This window comes from Coregonus lavaretus (genome assembly GCF_964263955.1).
Source record: "Coregonus lavaretus genome assembly, chromosome: 4".
In the NCBI taxonomy this organism is placed as follows: domain Eukaryota; kingdom Metazoa; phylum Chordata; class Actinopteri; order Salmoniformes; family Salmonidae; genus Coregonus; species Coregonus lavaretus.
The window spans coordinates 48,715,483-48,742,034 of NC_139991.1; the positions used below are offsets into that span (position 1 = coordinate 48,715,483).

Genomic DNA, 26,552 nt, shown 5'->3' on the forward strand with positions numbered 1-26,552 from the left:
CCATCTTCATCTTCCAAAGAACATCTGCCAGGTACCACATGACAAACACACACACACACACACACACACACACACACACACACACACACACACACACACACACACACACACACACACACACACACACACACACACACACTCACACACATACCAATCTTATCCTCCTTCCTTCATCTTCTCCTCCCACCCCTGCTTTTTTCACTTCTCCTTCTCCTCTTCCACACTCCCTACTGTAAACAGTTTGTCTCCACAAGGCTGTGTAATCCCAGAAGCATCCTCACGTGCTTAGGTGGTGTTTTTTCCAAGTATTAATTACCCTGTGAAGTGAAAGGGAAAATGTGACCCATGCAGCCCTGTTTCCTATAATAAAAGTGGAGTTATGTGTCTGTCAACTCCTGTTGTTTTTTTGACAGGATATTGGAAAGGATACAGAGGACAGGATATTACAGCATTCTATAACCCATGACTTTCATTGAGGTTTTATTGCTTGGTATTAAATAGGGCTATCCTATATAAATACAAATAACAACACAACAATGTATTCTAATTGAACGTGACCATACTTCACATACAGTATGTGACAGTCTTGCTGTCCTTTAGATTTATATATTTTGACAAAAGGTAGGAAGGGACACTGGATGAGAGGAAAGTGTGAACAGCCAATGTGAATGAGCCAGATACAGAAAGCAGAAAAGAGAACAAGGAGAACTGGTGACTTGTGCAGAATGTGGTAATGATATAATGACTGTGGTAATGACAGATACAGTAGCTAGAGTGAAAGCAAAATCAACAGACAGAACTGTTTGATCAGGCCTCTTCACAGTCAGCTGCTTCCTACCCCCCTCCCCAGACAGACAGACAGACACAGCTGCCAGACCAAAATACCCCTGCCTGGCCTGAACCAACCCCAAAGATGGGAGGACACCCAGGCAGACCTGGGCAACTCCCCCCTATGGAGCAAGCCTCCCCAGCACTTCCACTCCCAAACCTCTAGACTCCCACAGCTCACCCTCCCACCCAACCCACACACCCCTGCCCCGGCATGGTACAGTCCCACAGTCCCAGGAAGGCCAGTCTATTTATGGAGGGCGGAGTCGGGCTGAGGAGAGGGGCAGGTGCTGAACGTTTTTGGAGACTGTGAGAGTCAGTAAATGCACTTCAGCCAGCACTTTCTCCCTCTCCCACCCTTTTTACCTCTGTCTGTGAGGTGTTCCATTCTTCTATCCACTTAGTAATGACCCTGGATATGGACAATGTGGAGGTGTTTGATACTGGGGAGAAAGGAAGGGGCCTCAGGACCACCAAGGACCTCTGTGCTGGGGAGGTGGTGCTCGCTGAGCCCAGCTTCGCTGCTGTGGTCTTCGACAGGTAGGGACCAATGCATGGAGATTTGGGTCATAATGACATAATCTCTCAGTGGCATGCACACACACATCAATTATTTCTTAGTAAGAAAGACAAATTGAATGCAAAAAGGATACCTACATGGTTCCTGTATCAATGCATATCCTTAACAATTTGAGATTGTGGTTCAATTGATTAAAAATGACTTACCTTCTGCTATGTCTTTGACGGGTAGGGCCTGATTCATGGTTTGTATCATGGTGGCCAAGAGGCCATGTATAGTATTGGTATTTCACAGTGGAGTGAGCATATCCATTACTCCTCAGGTGCCAGCCTTGTCTCATAGACTAGGCGTAACATAGTATACGTAAATCCGGGACGTTTGGTATGGTTATACACTGAGTATACTAAACATTAAGAACACCAACTCTTTCCATGACCTAGACTAACAAGGTGAATTCAGGTGAAAGCTATGATCCCTTATTGATGTCACTTGTTAAATCCACTTCAATCAGTGTAGATGAAGGGGAGGAGACAGGTTAAAGAAGGATTTTAAAGCCTTGAGACAATTGAGACATGGATTGTGTATGTGTGCCATTCAGAGGGTGAATGGGCAAGACAAACAATGTAAGTGCCTTTGAACGGGGTATGTTAGTAGAAGCCAGGCGCACTGGTTTGTGTCAACAACTGCAATGCTGCTGGGTTTTTCACGCTCAACAGTTTCCAGTGTATATCAAGAATGGTCCAACAACCAAAGGACATCCAGCCAACTTAACACAACTGTGGGAAGCATTGGCATCAACATGGGCCAGCATCCCTGTGGAACGCTTTCGACACCTTGTAGAGTCCATGCCCCAACGAATTTAGGCTGTTCTGAGGGCAAAAGGGGGGGTGGGGGGAGCAACTCAATATTAGGAAGGTGTTCCTAATGTTTGGTATACTCAATGTATAAGACAGAAGGTTACTTAAGGCAAAAACAAAAGGAGGGTGGTTGGTCGGGGTAGATGGGTAGGAATATAACGCGAACGTATCCGAACCCAAAAGTTCCGTGTTCGAATCTCATCACGGACAACTTTAGCATTTTAGCTAATTAGCAACTTCGTAACTACTTACTACTTTTTAGCAACTTTGCAACTACTTAGCATGTTAGCTAACCCTTCCCCTAACCTTAACCATTTAACCGAACTCCTAACCTTAACCCTAACCTTAACCCCTAACCCTAACCCTAACCCCTAGCCTAGCTAACACTAGTCACCTGGCTAACGTTAGAGTTAGCCACCTTTCTATCTAGATGACGTTAGCCACATCAAATTGGAATTCGTAACATGTCATACGAATTGTAATTCGAAACATACAGTATCATATGAAATGGATGATGGACATCCACAAATTAAAGCATACCATTCGAAACGTAACATATTATACTAAATGGAGGGAGACAGATTTACATTTACTATAATGCTATGCCTACCCCTGAGTCCAGGTTGCAGGTGCTGGGTAGAAAAGGATACCTGCTGTTCATGTATCAATGTAAACATAATCAATGTATTATTTGTTTAATATTACAATCTAACACATTCTTGAAAGAAATGGCAGTTAAGTTTGTCTAAAATTCAACATCCTGTTGTTTGAGTGCTTGTAAATGAGTTGGGTTTTTCTTGCAGATAGTCATGTTGTCACACTTTCAGTGATGTGCAGTAGAATGATGTCATACTGTGTACTTTGCCACCATTTTATTTTCACAATGGGAGTCACTCTGTCCCTCTCAAATAGGAAAATAAAGATGAGGCAATTATTAAAAAGTACAATATGTAGTGCAGATATTTCTTAACTGTAGAAAGTCCCCACATAAAAATACTAATTATAAACTGTAGTATACTGTAGAATCCTATACTACACACTGTAGTATCCCTTGATCATGTAGTACTTACTTTAGAATGTTGTAGTATACTGTGTAGAATATTATACTACACACTGTAGTGTCCCTTGATCACGTAGTGCTTACTTTAGAATTATATGATCGATTGGACGACTAGCTAGCTTTACTGCTAACTGCTAGCTTTGTCAATGCTGTTTTGATTTGAACGTGCTTTTGTGGACTTTACTGTAGTATTCAATGTAGTGTTTTTTGCGGACATGACTGTGGTATACTATAGTATTCACTGTAGTGTTTTTGCAGACTTTACTGTTGTATTCAATATAGTGTTTTGCAGACTTTACTTTAGTATACTGCAGTATTTACTTTAGTGTTTTGCAGACATGACTGTAGTATACTATAGTATTCACTGTAGTGTTTTTACAGACATGACTGTAGTATACTATAGTCATCACTATAGTGTTTTGCAGACATGACTGTAGTATACTGCAGTATTTACTGTAGTGTTTTTGCGGTCAAGACTGTAGTATATTGTAGTAACACCTGCCGACTAGGATTAGCTAAAATGACACAACTACAGACAACCCCAGTTTCTTTTTAATGAGAGGAACACCTCAATCAGAACATAAGACACACAGGTTTGTGACAGGCTTCTATTGAGTTGGGTCAACAGTTCTGAGCAATGCAACAGACTAGACAACACCTTAGCAAAAATATACAATTTTTATTACAATTGTAACATCTAAATGTTAGACACGTTCTAGGCCCATTAAATAATGTAATTGAATATTGTCATAGATTATTGCCATTAACAGCCGATTAATTATGTATGTTTATTGCTGTTATTGCCCATTATTATTTGCACCTTTCTGTGTCTACTTTTAGATCAACCATACTCCATATAAAGCCAACGAAGTCTCAATTCAAGACAAAACTCATCAACAACTGTCAATCATTCCCTGCCATGTATCATCTCCATTACCTTAATCTATAAAGACTCTTAAACTGAACTGCATCTCTACCTCCGCCTGCTCTTTAACTGGAGTCCCAGGGTAGATGGGAATCACCATAAAAGCCAATTCATGCTTCATCCAAAAATGTGGTTGGAGGCTCCATATGGAGGGTGTGACGCAATGGCGGAGCCTCCGGAATTGCGTCACGCTGGGGAGTATTTCTGTCTGTAATAAAGCCCTTTTGTGGGGAAAAACTCATTCTAATTGGCTGCACACCTGCCCAGTCATGTGAAATCCATTGATTAGGGCCTAATTTATTTATTTCAATTGACTGATTTCCTTATATGAACTGCAACTCAGTAACATCCTTGAAATTGTTGCACGTTGCATTTATATTTTTGTTCAGTATAGATTTGAATGTACTTTGTCTAGTGTAGATAAGCGACACACACACAAACACATATTACAATACAGTGTATCAATCTCTCCATCTACTGTACAGGTGGATGGTCCTTGAATAAGACCACACTTTCAGTTCTGTGTACTGTACTCTGCTTCTACATATGTCTGAGTATGTGTGTGAGAGCATGTGCGCATTGAGGGATCTCAGTCTCTATATCTGCTGCAATGCTAGTCACAGATATGCTTGCTTACTGCGGGCCAGTGTGGTGCCATATAAGAGCTAGCGTCGGTATGACAGCAGACTTAGCAGGTATGCAATGAAAGGATCATGCTGTTTGGAAAGGGGGGTGTGTGCAGGGGCTGTGTGTGTGTGTGTGTGTGTGTCTTGTCCCCTTGCAGTTTTGTTGAAGCTTTACAGCATGCCAACAATCATTGCAGGCATTAAGCTAGTTCCATTTCCTTTTAGACACACTCCCAGACACCCATAGGATAAACTGTTTACACACACAAGCCCATAGTCTTCAAGGTGTCTTCAAGGTGTGGCAGTTATTTAATGGCTGTTTAGTATTATGTTTTTGGCATTGCCATGTCACTTACACACGTTTTTAGTCCTACGCTAAAGCTGTTTGCACAATCTTTACACACCTAGGAAGAAAAAATATATTGAGTTGTGGCCTACACAGATGTTCTATTTTTAGATACAAAACCATACTGTACACATCAGCCTTCACCTTAAGGCGAAGTTCAGAGATTGAGGAAGTTGTGTACAATATACATGTTGAGAAAGCAGGTTTGAATGCTGCTAGATGAAAAACATTTAGAATGTCTGGCCTCATGTGTATTACGTGATTGTCTATTTTAGAAATGGGATCTCAGGTACCTGTTTTTTGGCACGTCAGAGGGAATGATAGCTGAGACCAGTCGGGTGCCTGTCCACAGGGGTGAACTTAGTGAATTGGGGGCCTCCCCTACTGCCCAAAGGGGCCATCTTTCCACAGACGTTACTTGCTATGATTAGGTTTATCCCACAATTGAATATATTTATTTAATATGCGTTTTTAATTTCAGGAATTTATTCAATATATAGGCCGTATAAAGATGTTAAAAATCTGTCAGCGGGGACCACCTATGAAACATTGTAGTATACTGTAGAGTACTATACTACACACTGTATTGATATGCTAATATTTAATTTGCATATGTCCCTCCCATTCCCCTCCCCCATAGCCCAATGTGTGTCACCCATAACTAAAAAACCTACATGCCAAGTATAGACCATATATTGTGTTCCATAGTTCAACAATAACTACAACTATTTATCACACTATTCAAAAATCACACACCTTCCCTCCCAGTATCCGGAACAACAAGTTTCCATCCCCTACTTTCCATTTTTAATAAAGTTATTTACCCCTTCCTCCAACCCAAGTCCCCTTACCCTAACCCGGGTTTGTATCCTATTCCCAACCTTTAGCCTAAACCAGCTTCGTATCCTCTACCCAACCCCTCCTCCTCTATTTTTGTATGTTTTACTTTACTTCTTAACTTTTTAAAATCCATTAAAGTTTGTTTTAATCAAATCAAGTTGAGGAAGAAAATAGGAGAACGCCCCCATCCCATTCCCCTTGTACCTTGCCAAACCTGACCTTCACCTGACAGATACTGTACATGGAGAAGAGGGATAGAAGAGGGCTAGCTAACATTAGCCACCTAGCCAACTAGCTAGAATTCGTAACATATCATACGTTTAGCAAATTCTGAACATATTGTACTTTTGCAAATTCGTAACATATTGTACATTTGACAAATTCTGAACATATAATACGAATTGTAATTTGTAACATATCATACGAAATGGGTGATGGACATCTACAAATTGATACATACCATACAAAACGTAATGTACTGTACTTACTAAATAAAGTGTCTCAGATTTACGTACAGAATAATACGAAATGCTCTGAGACCAGGTTGCACTGAGATGTCCCTAACAGTCCCAAAGTTATTCATCCCTACATGTTATAGAAAATAACCGGTCAGATCACTGTCCTACCTACAGTACATAGAGGTTATGGACAATTTGCTCTTTTAGTGTTTGTCCAGTAAGTTTCCTCAAGGAGAAAACCCCAAAAATATATTTTTAAAGATGTTTAAAAAGATAATAAACAAAAGATAATTAAACAAAAACACTATAGTAAATACTACATATACTAGAGTAATGTCGGCAAAAACACTACAGTAAATCCTACATTCATGTCCGCAAAAACACTGCAGTAAATACTACAGTATTCACTCTAGTGTTTTTGCTTAAAAACCCAGCGCAAAAACACTACAATGAATACTACGGTAAAGTCTGCAAAAACGCTACTGTGAATACTATAGTATATGCTGTACATCAGTTGGGGTCTCTATAAGCTTGAATATGAGGTCCTAAACCTAGCAAGAAAGTGCATCATTGTAGCTGTGTGGGCTAATATAGTCCAAATATTTGCCTTGGGGTAAGTTGAGACTATGGCCATTGGGTATGTTGAGCCAATGGTTGAGCCAATGGCAAGTTGAGCAAATTGAAGTGTTTTCTTCCCAGGCGTAATGCAAGACATAATCGCTGATATGTGAGGTAACAACAGCACCTGACCTATGTTTAAAGTGTTTTTAAAAAGTACAAAGTGTTTGTTAAAATATGTTTAAAATTATTAACAGACAAAAAAGTGATTGTGATTGTATTAAATTGGGTTTGGGAAATAAAGATAGACATGGTTATAAAAAGGTAGTGGCAATATTTCATTCAGTACAGAAATGTGTACACGGCTGAACTTACCCTGTCCTGCGGCGCAACTTACCCCATACCCAGGGGAGGGTTGTGCCAAGATACCACTTTTTTGTGACAAGCTATGTTTTCAAAACTGTAATGTTTACATGCATTGTTATTCTCTACCCCATAACAATTCTCTAGGTTGTAGTCATTAAAACTCGTTTTTCAACCACTCCACAAATTTCTTGTTAACAAACTATAGTTTTGAGCTTGGAAAATTCCAGAAAATGATGTCATGGCTTTAGAAGCTTCTGATAGGCTAATTGACATCATTTGAGTCAATTGGAGGTGTACCTGTGGATGTATTTCAAGGCCTATCTTCAAACGCAGTGCCTCTTTGCTTGACATCATGGGAAAATCAAAAGAAATCAGCCAAGACCTCAGAAAAAAATGGTAGACCTCTACAAGTCTGGTTCATCCTTGGGAGCAATTTCCAAACGCCTGAAGGTACCACGTTCATCTGTACAAACAATAGTACGCAAGTATAAACACCATGGGACCACGCAGCCGTCATACCGCTCAGGAAGGAGACGTGTTCTGTCTCCTAGAGATGAACGTACTTGGTGCGAAAAGTGCAAATCAATCCCAGAACAACAGCAAAGGACATTGTGAAGATACTGGAGGAAACAGGTACACAAGTATCTTTATCCACAGTAAAACGAGTCCTATATCGACATAACCTGAAAGGCCGCTCAGCAAGGAAGAAGCCACTGCTCCAAAACCGCCATAAAAACGCCAGACTACGGTTTGCAACTGCACATGGGGGCAAAGATCGTACTTTTTGGAGAAATGTCCTCTGGTCTGATGAAGCAAAAATAGAACTGTTTGGCCATAATGACCATCGTTATGTTTGGAGGAAAAAGGGGGTGCTTGCAAGCCGAAGAACACCATCCCAACCGTGAAGCACGGGGGTGGCAGCATCATGCTGTGGGGGTGCTTTGCTGCAGGAGGGACTGGTGCACGTCACAAAATAGATGGCATCATGAGGAAGGAAAATGATTTGGATATATTGAAGCAACATCTCAAGACATCAGTCAGGAAGTTAAAGCTTGGTCGCAAATGGGTCTTCCAAATGGACAATGACCCCAAGCATACTTCCAAAGTTGTGGCAAAATGGCTTAAGGACAACAAAGTCAAGGTATTGGAGTGGCCATCACAAAGCCCTGACCTCAATCCTATAGAAAAATTGTGGGCAGAACTGAAAAAGCGTGTGCGAGCAAGGAGGCCTACAAACCTGACTCAGTTACACCAGCTCTGTCAGGAGAAAATTCACCCAACTTATTGTGGGAATCTTGTGGAAGGCTACCCGAAACGTTTGACCCAAGTTAAACAATTTGAAGGCAATGCTACCAAATACTAATTGAGTGTATGTAAACTTCTGATCCACTGGGAATGTGATGAAAGAACTAAAAGCTGAAATAAATCATTATCTACTATTATTCTGACATGTCACATTCTTAAAATAAAGTGGTGATCCTAACTGACCTAAGACAGGGAATTTTTACTAGGATTAAATGTCAGGAATTGTGAAAAACTGAGTTTAAATGTATTTGGCTAAGGTGTATGTAAACTTCCGACTTCAACAGTATATCTGCGTTTCCAGTTTGTCTTGTCTCGTCAAGCCTACCAGCATGTTTTTTCCCATACTCCTGTTGCTCTAGTCCCTGTTTTCCAGTCGTCCCGGCTCCGACCATTTCTGCCTGCCCTGACCCTGAGCCCGCCTGCCATACCATTCTGCCTGCCCTGACCCCGAGCTTGCCTGCCGTCCTGTACCTATCTGACTCGAACCTGGTTACGAACCTCTGCCTGGCCTCGACCTGCCCTTTGCCTGCCTCCTGTGGTTTAATAAACTACTCTGTGTATTGAGCCTTCTGTCTCCTGTGTCTGCATCTGGGTTATATCCTGAGTCGTGTTAGTACGAACTGGCCATGACTGACACAGCAGACTCGGACCAGCTCCACAACGCTGTCTCCTCCCAAGGAGCCACCATTGGAAGACACGAGGAGTTACTTCAAAACCTTATTGAAGGACTCCAGAACTCGGCAGAACGCCACAACCGCACTTTCAATGCATTGCTGGAGCTATTCCGCGGATATTCTACTAGGCAGCAAGCCTCTATGGTAACCCCCCAGACTCCCAGTAACCTCGCTACCAGAGGCGCTTCTCCCCAGCCTATCCCGGCTTCCTGAGAACTCCACTTACCTCCTCCAGAGCACTACACTGGAGAGCCAGGAACCTGCCGAGCGTTTCTCTCCCAGTGCTCCCTCATCTTCGAGCTGCAGCCCACTTCGTTTCCCTCGGATCGCTCAATGATAGCATATCTTATAACGCTGATGTCCGAGAGGGCTCTCGCCTGGGCGACAGCGTTGTGGGAGCAACAATCCACAGTTTGCCTCAGTCTGGACAAGTTCGTGGCGGAGGTTAGGAAGGTGTTCGATTCTCCGAGAGAGGGAGAGGAGGTCTGTTCCCGGTCACACTCGCTCGTCCACTGCTCCCACCTCGCCTCAGAGGAATCCCGGAAGTTCCCGACGTCCACGTTACCGAGAGAATCCGATGTCATTCGAGTACCCACGGGACTCACCGAGGGCGATCGACTTGCCTCCTCCAGAGCCCAAGCTACTGGGAAGGGATGGATTGTCTCCGGATGAATGTTTACGCAGATTGAGCACCAGGAGCTGTCTGTTTTGCAGGACTACAGGACATGTTATTTCCACATGTCCATTAAAAAGCAGTACGGGAATTTTCCAATCTCACATTACTCGTACCCCTCTCCATGCCAACCTGTTGTGGGGTGACCAGGCCAAATCTCTCTGGGTGCTCATTGACTCTGGGGCCGACGAAAGCAGAGCAATACGGTTCCTATCAACCTACGAGTATCAGGAAATCACAGCGAGTGTATGCAGTTCCTGCTCATAGAATCTCCCCATGTACCTGTGGTTTCGGGGTATGCATGGCTCCAGAAGCACAATCCCTTGATCGACTGGGCTACTGGTTCTATCGTGGGTTGGAGCCTGTTCTGCCATGTGCTTATCTTAAGTCGACACAGCCTGCCCCGGGACATCTTCCTGCAGGCTTGGGAGAAGCCTCAGATCTCTCTTCCATTCCCGTGGAGTACCTGGACCTCCGGGAGGTCTTCAACAAGGCCCGTGCTACGTCTCTCCCTCCGCATCAACCCTACGACTGCGTCATTGACCTTCTCCCGGGCACTACACCACCTCTGGGGCGGATTTACTCCCTGTCGGGTCCGGAAACCAAGGCCATGGAGGAGTACATTGAGGACTCTCTCACTGCAGGGAGTATTCATCCATCTGCCTCCCCCGCCGCAGGGTTCTTCTTTGTGGAGAAGAAGTACAAAACCCTGCGTCCGTGTATCGACTACCGGGGCCTTAATGACATCCCTCTTCAGGGAGCGACCATCTTCTCAAAGTTGGACCTTCGGAACGCCTACCATCTGGTTCGGATACGGGAAGGAGACGAGTGGAAGATAACCTTTCACATGGCTAGCGGGCACAATGAGTACTTGGTTATGCCATTCGGATTGACCAACGCTCCCGCTGTGTTCCAGGCCCTGGTCAACGATGTGCTCCGGGACATGCTGAACCGGTTCATGTTTGCCTACCTCAACGACATCCTTGTATTTTCCTGTTCAGCTCAAGAGCACATCCTCCTCGTCCGACAGGTCCTTCAGCGTCTCCTGGAGAACCAGCTTTTCTTTAAAGCGTAGAAGTGTGAATTCCATCGCTCCACCATCTCCTTCCTAGGATACGTCATGGCTGCAGGACACATACAGATGGATCCAGACAAGGTGAGAGCGGTGGTGGATTGGTCTCAACCTACATCCCGTGTGCAGCTGCAACATTTCCTGGGATTTGCTGACTTCTACCGCCGCTTCATCCGGGGTTACAGCACCCTGGCTTCCCCCCTCTCAGCACTCACCTCTCCCAAGGTTCATTCATGTGGTCTCCAGCAGCTGACTGGTCGTTCTCGGACCTCAAACATCGATTCACTACAGCACCCATCTTAATCCACCCGGACTCGTCCCATCAGTTTGTGGTGGAAGTCGACGCCTCGGATGTCGGAGTGGGGGCCGTCCTGTCCCAGCGTTCTGTCCAGGACCAAAAGCTGCACCCCTGCGCTTTCCTCTCCCATCGTCTTACCCCTGCTGAGAGGAACTATGATGTGGGAAATCGAGAACTCCTCACTGTCAAGATGGCGTTGGGGGAGTGGAGGCACTGGTTGGAGGGGGCGGAACACCCATTCTTAGTGTGGACTGACCATAAGAACCTGGAATATCTCCGCACCGCCAAGCGCCTCAACTCTAGGCAGGCTCGTTGGGCCCTGTTATTCACCCGTTTCCATTTCACTCTCTCCTACTGCCCGGGGTCCAAGAATGTGAAGCCTGACGCACTCTCATGTTTGTATAGCCCCGCTGCTACTCCGTCTGACCCCGAGACTATTCTCCCTACCTCCTGTCTTGTGGCTGCACTCGTCTGGGGTATAGAGAGCCTGGCTAACTGGATGTTTGTCCCGGACTCTGCCCATTCCTCGAGACTGACCTGCCATCCAGGCTCCCGTTGGACCCTGGCTTTCATCCGACAACGCTTTTGGTGGCCTTCCATGGTTCCCGATGTCTCCGCATTTGTCGCCGCCTGCACTGTGTGTGCACAAAATAAGACTTGGTGGCAAGCTCCGGCTGGCCTTCTTCAACCACTCCCTGTTCCTCACAGCCCCTGGTCCCATATATCCCTGGACTTTGTTACTGGTCTTCCTCTGTCAGATGGCAACACCACTATCCTGACTGTGGTGGATAGGTTTTCTAAAGCCGCCCATTTTATTCCCCTTCACAAGTTACCCTCAGCCAAGGAGACGGCTCAGCTCATGGTGCAGCACGCCTTCCAGATCCATGGATTTCCGGTCGACATGGTCTCTGATCGTGGTCCTCAGTTCTCGTCCCGGTTCTGGAAGGAATTCTGCACCCTCATTGGGTTGTCGGCCAGCCTGTCCTCTGGTTTTCATCCCCAATCTAACGGCCAGTCGGAGCGAGCCAATCAGGACCTGGAGACGGCTCTTTGTTGCCTCGTCTCCGCCAACCCCACCACCTGGAGCCAGCAACTCGTGTGGGTGGAATACGCCTGTAACACCCTTCCCTGCTCGGCCACTGGTCTCTCGCCCTTCGAGTGTTCCTTGGGATATCAGCCCCCGCTCTTCCCTGAGCAAGAGAAGTCAGCATACCCTCTGCCCAGATGTTCATCCGCCGCTGTCGCCGTACCTGGAAGAAAGACCGGGCCGCTCTTCTGAAGACCACATCCAGGTATCGGCAACAGGTGGATCGCCACAAACCTCTGCTCCCCGCTATCGGCTCGGGCAGAGGGTATGGCTTTCCACTCGGGACCTGCCCCTCCGGGTGGAGTCCCGTAAACTTTCCCCCCGTTTCATCTGCCCTTTCCCCATCTCTAAAATCCTCTGCTGTTCGTCTTCTGTTGCCCCGCACCCTCCGTATACATCCCACTTTTCATGTGTCTAGGATTAAACGTCTGTCTCACAGCCAGGTGTCTCCAATCTTCCCCCATTATCCCCTGTGTATTTATACCTGCGTTTTCTGTTTGTCTGTTGCCAGTTCGTCTTGTCTCGTCAAGCCTACCAGCGTGTTTTTTCCGTACTCCTGTTGCTCTAGTTCCTGTTTTCTAGTCCTCCCGGGTTCCGACCATTTCTGCCTGCCCTGACTCTGAGCCCGCCTGCCATGCCATTCTGCCTGCCCTGACCCCGAGCTTGCCTTCCGTCCTTTACCTATCTGACTCTGACCTGGTTTACGAACTTCTGTCTGCGCTGACCCTGAGCCTGCCTGCCGCCCTGTACATGTCGGACTCGGACCTAGTTATGAACCTCTGCCTGTCCTCGACCTGCCCTTTGCCTGCCTCCTGTGGTTTAATCAACTACTCTGTGTATTGAACCTTCCGTCTCCTGTGTCTGCATCTGGGCCATATCCTGAGTCGTGTTAGTCTCCTCCCCTTCATCTACACTGATTTGAAGTGGATTTAACAAGTAACATCAATTAGGGATCATAGCTTTCACCTGGATTCAACTGGTCAGTCTGTCATGGAAAGAGCAGTTGTTCTAAATGTTTTGTATACTCAGTGTATAGGCTATGTTCCCAGGACAGTTTGGAACTTCAATTCCCACAGGGCCTATGTTGTACTTCGGACTGATTTCTCTAGGGACCATGTGTGTGGGCCTGCTATCCCTGCCATTTTAGGTTTTATGGTAACAGGTTTCCACTAAATCTGATAGTTACCAAGGACAGAAGGGAGGATGAGAGTGCAGCAGGGTTTGATTTTCAATAGTTCCAGGGGGCTGGTAAACCCCAGAACCCCATAAGAAATCATGACCTCTAACCCTTGACCTCCTCCCCACTTTTCCCAGTCTGTCTCAGCAGGCGTGTCACAGCTGCTTCCGTCGCCAGGCCAACCTCCACCGCTGCGCCCAGTGTAAGTTTGCCCACTACTGCGACCGCACCTGCCAGACTGCATGCTGGGACGAGCACAAGCAGGAGTGTGGTGCCATCAAGAAGAACGGAAAGGCCCCCAATGAGAATGTCCGGTAAGAAGGAGATAGGAGAAAGAGGAGGAGGGAGAATGATAGAGGAGAAGGAAAGAGAGCTAGAGGAGAGAGGAAAATGGATGGACAGGGGAAGGTGGGTTGATGTCAATGCCTTGCCAAGTTGCATAAAACAGAAACAGACTATCGCCCAGGCTACGTCAACCACTCATATAAAACTATAATGCTAATGCTAACTATCCCTGTCCCTCTCCAGTCTTGCTGCCCGTGTGCTGTGGCGCATACAGAAGGACACAGGCATTGTGTCGGACAGCCAGCTGACCTCAGTGGACAAGCTGGAGGACCACGTGGCCGACATGCCCGCCGACAACCTCAAAGAGCTCAAGATCGATGTGCACAACTTCCTGGACTACTGTCCCAACACTAGGCATGGTGTGGAGTACATCTCACACATCTTCGGCATAGTATGTATCACTGAGTTAGTCATCTTACCATCCAGATATCTCAAACTTTGGCACAATATATACAAGATCACTGGTTGATCTATTTTGACAATAGTATGTGTGTTCCTCTCTGGACTGTGAGGTACTGTCATTAACATCTGTCTTTCTGTCTTTCCCTCTCTTTATTCTTCTCTCTCTCTGTCTTCCTCCACTTTGTTTCTGTTATTCTCATTCCATCTGTCTCTCCCCCTCTCTTTATTTTTCTCTGTCTCCATCCCCCCTTCTCTCCATCCATGTGTAGATCAACTGTAATGGTTTTACTCTGAGTGACCAGAGGGGTCTGCAGGCAGTGGGAGTGGGTCTGTTCCCTAACCTGTGTCTGGTCAACCATGACTGCTGGCCCAACTGTACTGTCATTTTCAACCATGGCAAGTATGTATCCCCCAAGAGAGGGAGAGGGAGAGCGAGAGAGAGATACAACTTTTGTACGTGATTTGTAAACTCTTTGACTGCCATCTCTTCCAGTCAGTCAGCTCTGAATGCAACCTTCCACTCTAAGAGGAGGTGGGTCTATCTGCCTGCTTTGAACTAACGTCTAACCTTTGAACCTTGAGCATCCGATCCTCAAAGATCTCTTCAACACCTGTTATTAACCCTCAACCCTCTATCACTGGACGATAGTGAGGAAGTCAACAGGACAACAGTACCAAATGACAGTCAGGCATTCTAATCTTGATCCTAACATTGAATAGTTCGATTTCCCCTATACATGTATTTCCCTATTTTTCCTTCTTTACCAATAGCCCACAGGACTATTTCCTCATTGAGCAAGATCAAATGAGTCATTATCATAAAAGTATTATCAAATATAACCCCTAAAGTGAATAACTGAGGAGGGGAAAACAGAATATTACGAAACTCAACAAATTGGGTCTGTCCGACTATAACTTATAGCATGGTTTGTTTAGCTCTCAGTAGGACTGAGTTGCTGTTCTGCTTGAGGCTTTGTTGTGTGAAGTGTGTCTATTGTTAGATTTAGCTCATTTTTCAGTCAACTACCTGATAAGATTACTTCAAACATCACATCATAACATGAATGTATTTTTAGACGGTAATTGTTTTTTGGAGCAAAAAAACAAAAACATTACCGTCTAAAAGTCTAAAAATACATTCATGTTATGTTGGTGATGATGGCCTGAGATGTGTCTTTGGTTGTCTGTCAGTGCAAAATCCCCAAACTGCTTTGTTAGAATGTTGCTTTAAGTTGAGTGAAATTAAAAACCCCACTCTGAGCTTGCAGCTGGGCTATGGATGTTTCTCCAAAGCTTATTTATTATTCATCAGGAGCCAACAGTCCAAGAAGATGTTGAATGATCAACATAACTTTCTCTGAACTTCAAGCTGCAAGGATTATCCAATCAGTGATGTTTATGATTGCGGACTCGTCAATAAAGGTTTCCTATCTCCAAAAAAAACAAAAATGCTGTCATCCCCCTGGCCAACTATGTCACTGCAATAACTTTCCTGGCCTTTTGCTATTGTACCAATTGAGAGAGAACATTCGTAGCAGGGCTTGAACTTGCAGCCCTGCCCTAACAGGGAAAGCACCTTACCTCCTGTGCTGTAAAGGTCCAGAGACCTACTAGGGGCTACTCTACACACTACACTACCCGCTTTACCCTCCCTTATGGTTACTACCATCACATCACACTATATCATCCCCCTTATCAACTGCTCCAGGGCCTGTTCTGTTTCAGCATGTGACATGCAGAGCTCACAAGCTGATCCTAGAGCAGCTGTTACTCTGGGACTAGGCTAACCATGCCACCCTGCTCCCCCAGGATCGAGCTGCGTGCGTTGGGTAAGATTGCTGAGAATGAGGAGCTGACGGTGGGCTACGTGGACTTCCTGAACGTATCGACGGACCGCCAGAGAGCCCTGAAGCACCAGTACCACTTTGACTGCACCTGCAAAAGCTGCAGCGAGCACCTCAAGGATGACCTAATGATGGCTGCCAAGGAGACCGAAGGCAACAAGGTGGGGGAGGTAGTGACATGTTCAGGGCAGAGTTGAGGTCAATTCATTCCATTCCAAACAGTGGGGTCCTGGGTCCTTGGCCCCCTGCCGTACCCAGACTCACGTTGGGCACATAACCCTATCACGCAGATAGACATCTCTCAGCTGATGCATCAGAAAGAAGCATGTTGTTAAATGCACAAATTAAACACCTGATCATACCTCTGAGGGCCCAGGGGCCTACAACACTTCACCCTAGTTACTTTTCAGTTCAGTAAAGTTCCATGCTTCCCCTCTCCCTTAATGGATCTCAACTCTCACTCTACTCGTGACACACATGAGATCCCCACCCTAAATATCAGCTACCATAGATAGAACAAAATACATGTAGCAGTTGATATGAAATCAAGTTATTCTGGTTTCATCTGAGATATGGTCACCTGATGCTGAATTCCAATTGATTGTCTGAGACATATGACTGAATAATATGACTAACTCTCTCAGCGCATGACCATATCTTTAGACATGGGTCAATGCCATGGACCTGGATATGTGATATGTCAGTATCTACAGTTGAAGTCAGAAGTTTACATACACTTTAGCCAAATACATTTAAACTATGTTTTTCACAATTCCTGACATTTAATCCTAGTAAAAATTCCCTGTCTTAGGTCATTTAGGATCACCAATTTATTTTAAGAATGTGAATGTCAGAATAATAGTAGAGAATGATTTCTTTCAGCTTTTATCTTTTTCATCACATTCCCAGTGGGTCAGAAGTTCACATACACTCAACTAGTATTTGGTAGCATTGCCTTTAAATTGTTTAACTTGGGTCAAACGTTTTGGGTAGCCTTCCACAAGCTTCCCACAATAATTTGGGTGAATTTTGGCCCATTCCTCCTGACAGAGCTAGTGTAACTGAGTCTGGATTGTAGGACTCCTTGCTCGCACACGCTTTTTCAGTTCTAGCCAAAAATGTTCTATAGGCTTGAGGTCAGGGCTTCGGCTTGCAAGCGCCCCCCTTTTTCCTACAAACATAACGATGGTCATTATGGCCAAACAGTTCTATTTTTGTTTCATCAGACCAGAGGACATTTCTCCAAAAAGTACGATCTTTGTCCCCATGTGCAGTTGCAAACCGTAGTCTGGCTTTTTTATGGCGGTTTTGGAGCAGTGGCTTCTTCCTTGCTGAGCGGCCTTTCAGGTTATGTCGATATAGGACTTGTTTTACTGTGGATATAGATAATTTTGTACCTGTTTCCTCCAGCATCTTCACAAGGTCCTTTTCTGTTGTTCTGGGATTGTTTTGCACTTTTTGCACCAAAGTACGTTCATCTCTAGGAGACAGAACGCGTCTCCTTCCTGTGTGGTATGACGGCTGCGGGGTCCCATAGTGTTTATACTTGCGTAGTATTGTTTGTACAGATGAACGTGGTACCTTCAGGCGTTTGGAAATTGCTCCCAAGGATAAACCAGGCTTGTGGAGGTCTACAAATTTCTTCTGAGGTCTTGGCTGATTTCTTTTGATTTTCCCATGATGTCAAGCAAAGAGGCACTTAGTTTGAAGATAGGCCTTGAAATACATCCACAGGTACACCTCCAATTGACTCAAATGATGTCAATTAGCCTATCAGAAGCTTCTAAAGCCATGACATCATTTTCTGGAATTTTCCAAGCTGTTTAAAGGCCCAGTCAACTTAGTGTATGTAAACTTCTGACCCACTGTAATTGTGATACAGTCAATTATAAGTGAAATAATCTGTTTGTAAACAATTGTTGGAAAAATTCCTAACCGACTTGCCAAAACTATAGTTTGTTAACAAGAAATCTGTGGAGTGGTTGAAAAACGGGTTTTAATGATTCCAACCTAAGTGTATGTAAACTTCCGACTTCAACTGTATGTATGGGAATTGACTTGGAGCGAATTACGATGAAGTCACAAGGTGTGTAACACATAGCTAAATTATAAGTCTGTGTCCTACACTAGTCCATTTTTGTAGTTGCTGGACCGATAGTCTCCTCACACAGCTGCTGTGTCTGTGAGAAGAGACTGGAACATAAATACTTTACACATTTCCTTCAAAGGAACAGTTTTCAGAGTTGTGGGATATGTCACTCTCTTATGGTTGTCTGCAGTAGTGCATTTTGGTCACCAGGTGCTTTCTTTTCCTGTCAATGATCAGGAGTGAATGATGGTGGGATGTGCAATGTGCATTCTCCCTAATGTTAATACACTGACGCTGTTGTGTTTACTGTATTATCTCTCTCAGCCCTCTGATGAGCTGGTGAAAGAGGTACAGGAGTTAAGTTTGGAGTGCCTGGCCAAGGTTGAGGCGGCTCGCACTGCAGGAGACTTTCATGAGGTAAAAACAACAACTCCCTCCTTTACCTTTAGGGATGGCATTGGAGGTTGATAAATTACTCCCTTTCACTGTCCCAAATATACTATGGGTCAAAAGTTTTAGAACACCTACTCATTCAAGGGTTTTTCTTTATTTTTAAAATTTTCTACATTGTAGAATAATACTGAAGACATCAAAACTATGAAATAACACATATGGAATCATGTAGCAACCATAAAAGTTTTAAACAAATCAAAATACACTACTGTTCAAAAGTTTGGGGTCACTTAGAAATGTCCTTGTTTTTTTAAAGAAAAGCAATATTTTTGTCCATTAAAATAACATCAAATTGATCAGAAATACAGTGTAGACATTGTTAATGTTGTAAATGGCTATTGTAGCTGGAAACGGCTGATTTTTAATGGAATATCTACATAGGCGTACAGAGGCCCATTATCAGCAACCATCAGTCCTGTGTTCCAATGTCACGTCCTGTGTTCCAATGGCCATATCTCAGACTGCCCATCTTAATATTTTATTTTTATTGGCCAGTCTGAGATATGGCTTTTTCTTTGCAACTCTGCCTAGAAGGTCAGCCTCCCGGAGTCGCCTCTTCACTGTTGACGTTGAGACTGGTGTTTTGCGGGTACTATTTAATGAAACTGCCAGTTGAGGACCTGTGAGGCGTCTGTTTCTCAAACTAGACACTCTAATGTATTTGTCCTCTTGCTCAGTTGTGCACCGGGGCCTCCCACTCCTCTTTCTATTCTGGTTAGAGTCAGTTTGCGCTGTTCTGTGAAGGGAGTAGTACACAGCGTTGTACGCGATCTTCAGTTTCTTGGCAATTTCTCGCATGGAATAGCCATTTCTCAGAACAAGAATAGACTGACGAGTTTCAGAAGAAAGTTATTTGTTTCTGGCCATTTTGATCCTGTAATCGAACCCACAATTGCTGATGCACCAGATACTCAATTAGTCTCAAGAAGGCCAGTTTAATTGCTTCTTTAATCAGCACAACAGTTTTCAGCTGTGCTAACATAATTGCAAAAGGGTTTTCTAACGATAAATTAGCCTTTTAAAATGATGAACTTGGATTAGCAAACGCAACGTGCCATTGGAACACAGGACTGATGGTTGCTGATAATGGGCCTCTGTACGCCTATGTAGATATTCCATAAAAAATCAGTCGTTTCCAGCTACAATAGCCATTTACAACATTAACTATGTCTACACTGTATTTCTGCTAAATTTGATGTTATTTTAATGGACAAAACATTTGCTTTTCTTTCGAAAACAAAGAAATGTCTAAGTGACCCCAAACTTTTGAACGGTAATGTATATTTTATATTTGAGATTCTTCAAATAGCCACCCTTTGCCTTGATGACAGCTTTGATAGCCCTATTTGGTAAAAGACCAAGTCCAAATTATGGCAAGAACAGCTCAAATAAGCAAAGAGAAATGACAGTCCATCATTACTTTAAGGCATGAAGGTCAGTCAATACGGAACATTTCAAGAACTTTAAAAGTTTCTTCAAGTGCAGTCGCAAAATCAATCAAGCGCTATGATGAAACTGGCTCTCATGAGGACCGCCACAGGAATGGAAGACCCAGAGTTACCGCTGCTGCAGAGGATAAGTTCATTAGAGTTACCAGCCTCAGAAATTGCAGCCCAAATAAATGGTTCACAGAGTTCAAGTAACAGACACATCTCAACATCAACTGTTCAGAGGAGACTGTGTGAATCAGGCCTTCATGGTGGGATTGCTGAAAATAAACCACTACTAAATGATACCAATAAGAAGAAGAGACTTGCTTGGGCCAAGAAACACAAGCAATGGACATTAGACGGGTGGAAATCTGTCCTTTGGTTCCAAACGCTGTGTCTTTGTGAGACGCGGTGTGGGTGAACAGATTATCTCTGCATGTGTATTTCCCACCATAAAGCTTGGAGAAGGAGGTGTTATGGCGTGGGGGTGCTTTGCTGGTGACACTGTCTGTGATTGATTTAGAATTCAACGCAAACTTAACCAACATGGCTACCACAGCATTCTGCAGCGATACGCCATCCCATCTGGTTTGCGCTTAGTTGGACTATAATTTGTTTTTCAACAGGACAATGACCCAACACACCTCCAGGCTGTGTAAGGGCTATTTTACCAAGAAGGAGAGTGATGGAGTGCTGCATCAGATGACCTGGCCTCCACAATCCCCCGACCTCAACCAAATTGAGATGGTTTGGGTTGAGTAGGACCGCAAAGTGAAGGAAAAGCAGCCAACAAGTGCTCAGCATATGTGGGAACTCCTTCAAAACTGTTGGAAAAGCATTCCAGGTGAAGCTGGTTGAGAGAATGTCAAGAGTGTGCAAAGCTGTCATCAAGGCAAGGGGTGGCTATTTGAAGAATCTCAAATATAATTTATATTTTGATTTGTTTAACACTTTTTTGGTTACTACATGATTCCATATGTGTTATTTCATAGTTTTGATGTCTTCAGTACTACTCTACAATGTAGAAAATAGTAAAAATAAAGAAAAACCCTTGAATGAGTAGGTGTTCTAAAACTTTTGACGAGTAATGTAATTCTCTCTCCCTCTTTTGTTAAACACGCAAAATTACCCCTCCATCCCTCCCTCTCCCTCCACAGGTGGTGAAGCTGTGTCGTGAGTGTCTGGACAAACAGGAGCCTGTGTTGGCTGATACACACCTGTACCAACTGCGTGTGCTGAGTGCAGCCAGCGAGGTGCTGTCCTACCTGCAGTTCTTCTCTGAGGCTGCAGAATACGCACGCAGGATGGTGGAGGGATACATGTGAGTGTTTGTAATGGGGACAGTGGTGGAGACTAATCTAATGGACCAAACGAAAATTAGCATGACTACAGCATTAAAATCGCATTTCTACATTTACATTTTAGTCATTTAGCAGACACTCTTCTCCAGAGCGACTTAGTTAGTGCATTCATCTTAAGATAGCTAGATGGGACAACCACATACACTGCATGCTCGTTGAACATCTCATTCAAAAATCATGGGCATTAATATGGAGTTAGTCCACCCTTTGCTGCCAAAACAGCCTCCACTCTTCTGGGAAGGCTTTCCACTAAATGTTGCTTCCATTCAGCCACAAGATCATTAGTGAGGTCGAGCACTGATGTTGGGCAATTAGGCCTGGCTCGCAGTCGGCATTCCAATTCATCCCAAAGGTGTTCGACGGGGTTGAGGTCAGGGTTCTGTGCAGGCCAGTCAAGTTCTTACACACTGATCTCGGCAAACCATTTCTGTATGGACCTCGCTTTGTGCACAGGGGCATTGTCATGCTGAAAAAGGAAAGGGCCTTCCCCAAACTGTTGTCACAAACTTGGAAGCACAGAATCGTCTAGAATGTTATTGTATGCTGTAGCGTTAAGATTTCCCTTCACTGGAACTAAGGAGCCCAAACCATGAACATCAGCCCCAGACCATTATTCCTCCTCCACCAAACTTTACAGTTGGCACTATGTATTGGGGCAGGTAGCATTCTCCTGGCATACGCCAAACCCAGATTCGTCCGTCGGACTGCCAGATTGTGAAGCGTGATTCATCACTCCAGAGAACGTGTTTCCACTGCTCCAGAGTCCAATGGCGGCGAGCTTCACACCACTCCATCCGACGTTTGGCATTGCGCATGGTGATTTTAGGCTTGTGGGCAGCTGCTCGCTCCTGACGAACAGTTCTTGTGCTGAAGTTGCTTCCAGAGGCAGTTTGGAACTGGGTAGTGGTCCTCTGTAGCTCAGCTGGTAGAGCACGGCGCTTGATCCCCGGGACCACCCATACACAAAAATGTATGCACGCATGACTGTAAGTCGCTTTGGATAAAAGCGTCTGCTAAATGGCATATTAATTTTAAAAATATATATAGTAAGTGTTGCAACCGAGAACAGACGATTTTTGTGCGCTACGCGCTTCAGCCCTTGGCGGTCCCGTTCTGTGAGCTTGTGTGGCCTACCACTTCGTGGCTGAGCCGTTGTGGCTCCTAGAAGTCTCCACTTCACAATAACAGCACTTACAGTTGACTGGGGCAGCTCTAGCAGGGCAGAAATTTGATGAACTGACTTGTTGGCAAGGTGGCATCCTATGTAGGTACCGCGTTGAAAGTCACTGAGCTCTTCAGTAAGGCCATTCTATTACCAGTGTTTGTCTCTGGAGATTGCATGGCGGTGTGCTCGATTGTATACACCTGTCAGCAACGGGTGTGGCTGAAATAGCTGAATCCAGTAATTTGAAGGGGTGTCCACATACTTTTGTATATACAGTACCAGTCCAAAAAGTTTGGACACACCTACTCAAGGGTTTTTCTTAATTTTTACTATTTTCTACATTGTAGAATAATAGAAGACATCAAAACCATGAAATAACACATATGGAATCATGTAGTAACCAAAAAAGTGTTAAACAAATCAAAATATATTTTAGATTTTAAATTCTTCAAAGTAGCTTTGCACACTCTTGGCATTCTCTCAACCAGCTTAATGAGGAATGCTTTTCCAACAGTCTTGAAGGAGTTCCCACATATGCTGAGCACTTGTTGGCTGCTTTTCCTTCACTCTGCGGTCCAACTCATCCCAAACCATCTCAATTGGGTTGAGGTTGGGGGATTGTGGAGGCCAGGTCATCTGATGCAGCACTCAGATGACCAGATCACTCTCCTTGGTCAAATAGCCCTTACACAGCCTGGAGGTGTGTTTTGGGTCATTGTCCTGTTGAAAAACAAATTATAGTCCCACTAAGCTCAAACCAGATAGGATGTATCGCTGCAGAATGCTGTGGTAGCCATGTTGGTTAAGTGTCCCTTGAATTCTAAATAAATCACAGACAGTGTTTTACAGCAAATCACCACCACACCATCAAACCTCCTCCTCCATGCTTCACGGTGGGAACCACACATGCGGAGATCATCTGTTCACCTACTCTACGTCTCACAAAGACACAGCGTTTGGAACCAAAAATCTCAAATTTGGACTCATCAGACCAAAGGACAGATTTCCACCCATCTAATGTCTATTGCTCGTGTTTCTTGGTCCAAGCTAGTCTCTTCTTGTTATTGGTGTCCTGTAGTAGTGTTTTTTTTTGCAGCAATTCGACCATGAAGGCCTGATTCACGCTGTCTCCTCTCAACAGTTGATGTTGAGATGCGTTTGGGCTGCAATCTGATGTGCAGTTAACTCTAATGAACTTATCCTCTAATGAACTCTGGGTCTTCCTTTCCTGTGGCGGTCCTCATGAGAGCCAGTTTCATCATAGTGCTTGATGGTTTTTGCGACTGCACTTGAAGAAACTTTCAAAGTTCTTGACATTTTCCGGATTGACTGACCTTCATGTCTTAAAGTAATGATGGACTGTCGTTTCTCTTTGCTTATTTGAGCTGTTCTTGCCATATGGATTTGGTATTTTACCAAATAGGGCTATCTTCTGTATACCACCCCTATCTTGTCACAACACAACTGATTGGCTCAAACGCATTAAGAAGGAAAGAAATTCCACAAATTAACTTTGAACAAGGCACACCTGTTAATTGAAATGCATTCCAGGTGACTACCTCTTGAAGCTGGTTGAGAGAATGCCAAGAGTGTGCAAAGCTATCATCAAGGCAAAGGTTGGCTATTTGAAGTATCTCAAATATAAAATATATTTTGATTTGTTTAACACTCTTTTGGTTACTACATGATTCCATATGTGTTATTTCATAGTTTTGATGTCTTTACTATTCTACAATGTAGAAAATAGTAAAAATAAAGAAAAACCCTTGAATGAGTAGGTGTGTCCAAACTTTTGACTGGTACTGTATAGTGTACTAATTACTTAATCCTACACATGTTATCTTCTCATCCCCTTCCCTTTGCACCAATCCTCTTCTATCCCTTCTCCCTGAGCAGGAAGTTGTACCACCCCAATAATGCCCAGTTGGGCATGGCCACCATGCGGGCTGGCGTGACTCACTGGCACGCAGGGCTCATCGAGGTGGGCCATGGCATGATCTGCAAGGCCTACGCCATTCTCATGATCACCCATGGACCCAACCACCCTATCACCAAGGACTTGGAGGTACACTAGACTACAGGCTGCCTCATTAGATTGATTAACCTATGCCATTAGAAAAAGATAGCATGGGGCCTGTTCAGTAGGGTAGAATGTTACAGAACATTCAATGAAAATGTGTGGAAGGAAGATATGATTGTCAGGTAGAATAGTGAAGTGTAAGCTCTATTTGTTACATATCTATAATTTTACCTCACTGAATACCCCGAGCTGCATTTCCCAGATTACACCAGACCAGTATAACTTTTGACTCCTGACCCCTTGTTTCCTAGTCAATGCGTATGCAGACGGAGATGGAGCAGAAGATTTTCAAGCAGAATGAGTGCGTCTACCACAGCATGAGAGAGGCTGCCCTGCAGAACAAGCCCATGGGCATGATGGCTGAGGCAGTCAGTGTTGAGGACAACGTCAAGGCCCGCTTCCACAAGCAATGAGCTTCTGTACACACCACTTTCATACCATTGAAATGCAGTGGTCACCAAATCTGCCCCCCCTCCCAAAAAAAAAGTATTATCTGGCCCTCCCCTACAGCTGTAAGGCTCAAAGTTCCTCAAACCCTCAAAGTCTTACCTTTTTTGTGCTAGTAAACATTGAATCAGTACACCAACCATGTGCCATAGTACCATGTGAAATATTGAATGTAAAAGGCAATAAAAGTGAACACTGGATAGTGTGGAGTCTGTTTTGCTATACATTGCAGCTCAACCAATCAAAGCTAAGGATCAACTCTTTATATACAAACCACAGAAGTCAATACATTTTCTTGGTTTATTCAAAAAGGTTTGAGAGATCACTACATGCGCTTGCTTATCCTCTTGCAGCCGATGGGCCAAAGCGTCATGGTCTGGAAAGAGAAAGGCTGCACACAGATGAGGTTTTACAGCCCAGTTACATTTGAAGGAGAGAAATTCCACCCCTTGTTGCCAATTCAAACCCATTCTAGTCCCCAACCACATACTCACAACGATGATGTTCCGTGACTGACTCAATGCCCTTCAGTGAGACGTTTAGCGTGTTCCCAACCAGATTCACCATAGCCTGGGAAAGGGTAGAGTAGTCAGTGCATGACATACCATGCAAGAGTAACAAACTAGACAATACCAAGTTAGCACACTACGGCTTGTCATAAGTAGGTTTAGCACCACTCATAGAATGGATCATGGAAACTCATAGAATGGATCATGGAAACATGCTAAAATAAATAACACATCCGAAGTTGCGTGAGCAACTGTTCATTGATCGCTACATGTGTAGACTTCTGCTCCAGCACTAAGGAAACTGATAATCATTTTATCAGGTGCAAAAGCTGAACTGGAACAAATGCCTGCACACTTTGGCCCTCCAGGACTGGAATTGCGCATCCATGTAATTTACAACTCAAGTACAAGTTAACCAGTGGTGGAAAGAGTACCCAATTGTAATATTTGAGTAAAAGTAAAGAAACCTTAATAGAAAATTACTCAAGGAAAAGTCACCCAGTAAAATACTACTTGAGTAAAAGTATTTGGTTTTAAATATACTTAAGTATCAAAAGTAAATGTAATTGCTAAAATATACTTAAGTATTGAAAGTATTAAAATAATTTCAAATTCCCTATATTAAGCAAACCAGATGGCACCATTTTCTTGTTTTTATTTATTTACGGAGAGCCAGGGGCATGCTCCAACACTCAGACATAATTTACAAATGAAGCATTTGTGTTTAGTGAGTCTGCCAGATCAGAGGCAGTAGGGA

The 26,552-nt window shown here is 44.2% G+C and overlaps 1 protein-coding gene across 1 annotated transcript; it reads left to right on the forward strand.

Annotated features, from left to right (window-relative positions):
• Positions 1 to 1,234: 1,234 nt before the first annotated feature.
• LOC311127744 (histone-lysine N-methyltransferase Smyd1-like) lies at positions 1,235 to 25,252 on the forward strand (the record flags this gene model as incomplete). Its single annotated transcript, XM_084159612.1, has 10 exons — positions 1,235 to 1,368; positions 13,808 to 13,984; positions 14,199 to 14,406; positions 14,687 to 14,821; positions 14,915 to 14,949; positions 16,227 to 16,422; positions 18,675 to 18,767; positions 21,391 to 21,554; positions 24,656 to 24,824; positions 25,091 to 25,252. 10 exons carry the CDS (start codon positions 1,235 to 1,237, stop codon positions 25,250 to 25,252), a joined length of 1,473 nt encoding a protein of 490 aa, XP_084015738.1.
• Between the last annotated feature and the right edge of the window lie 1,300 nt (positions 25,253 to 26,552).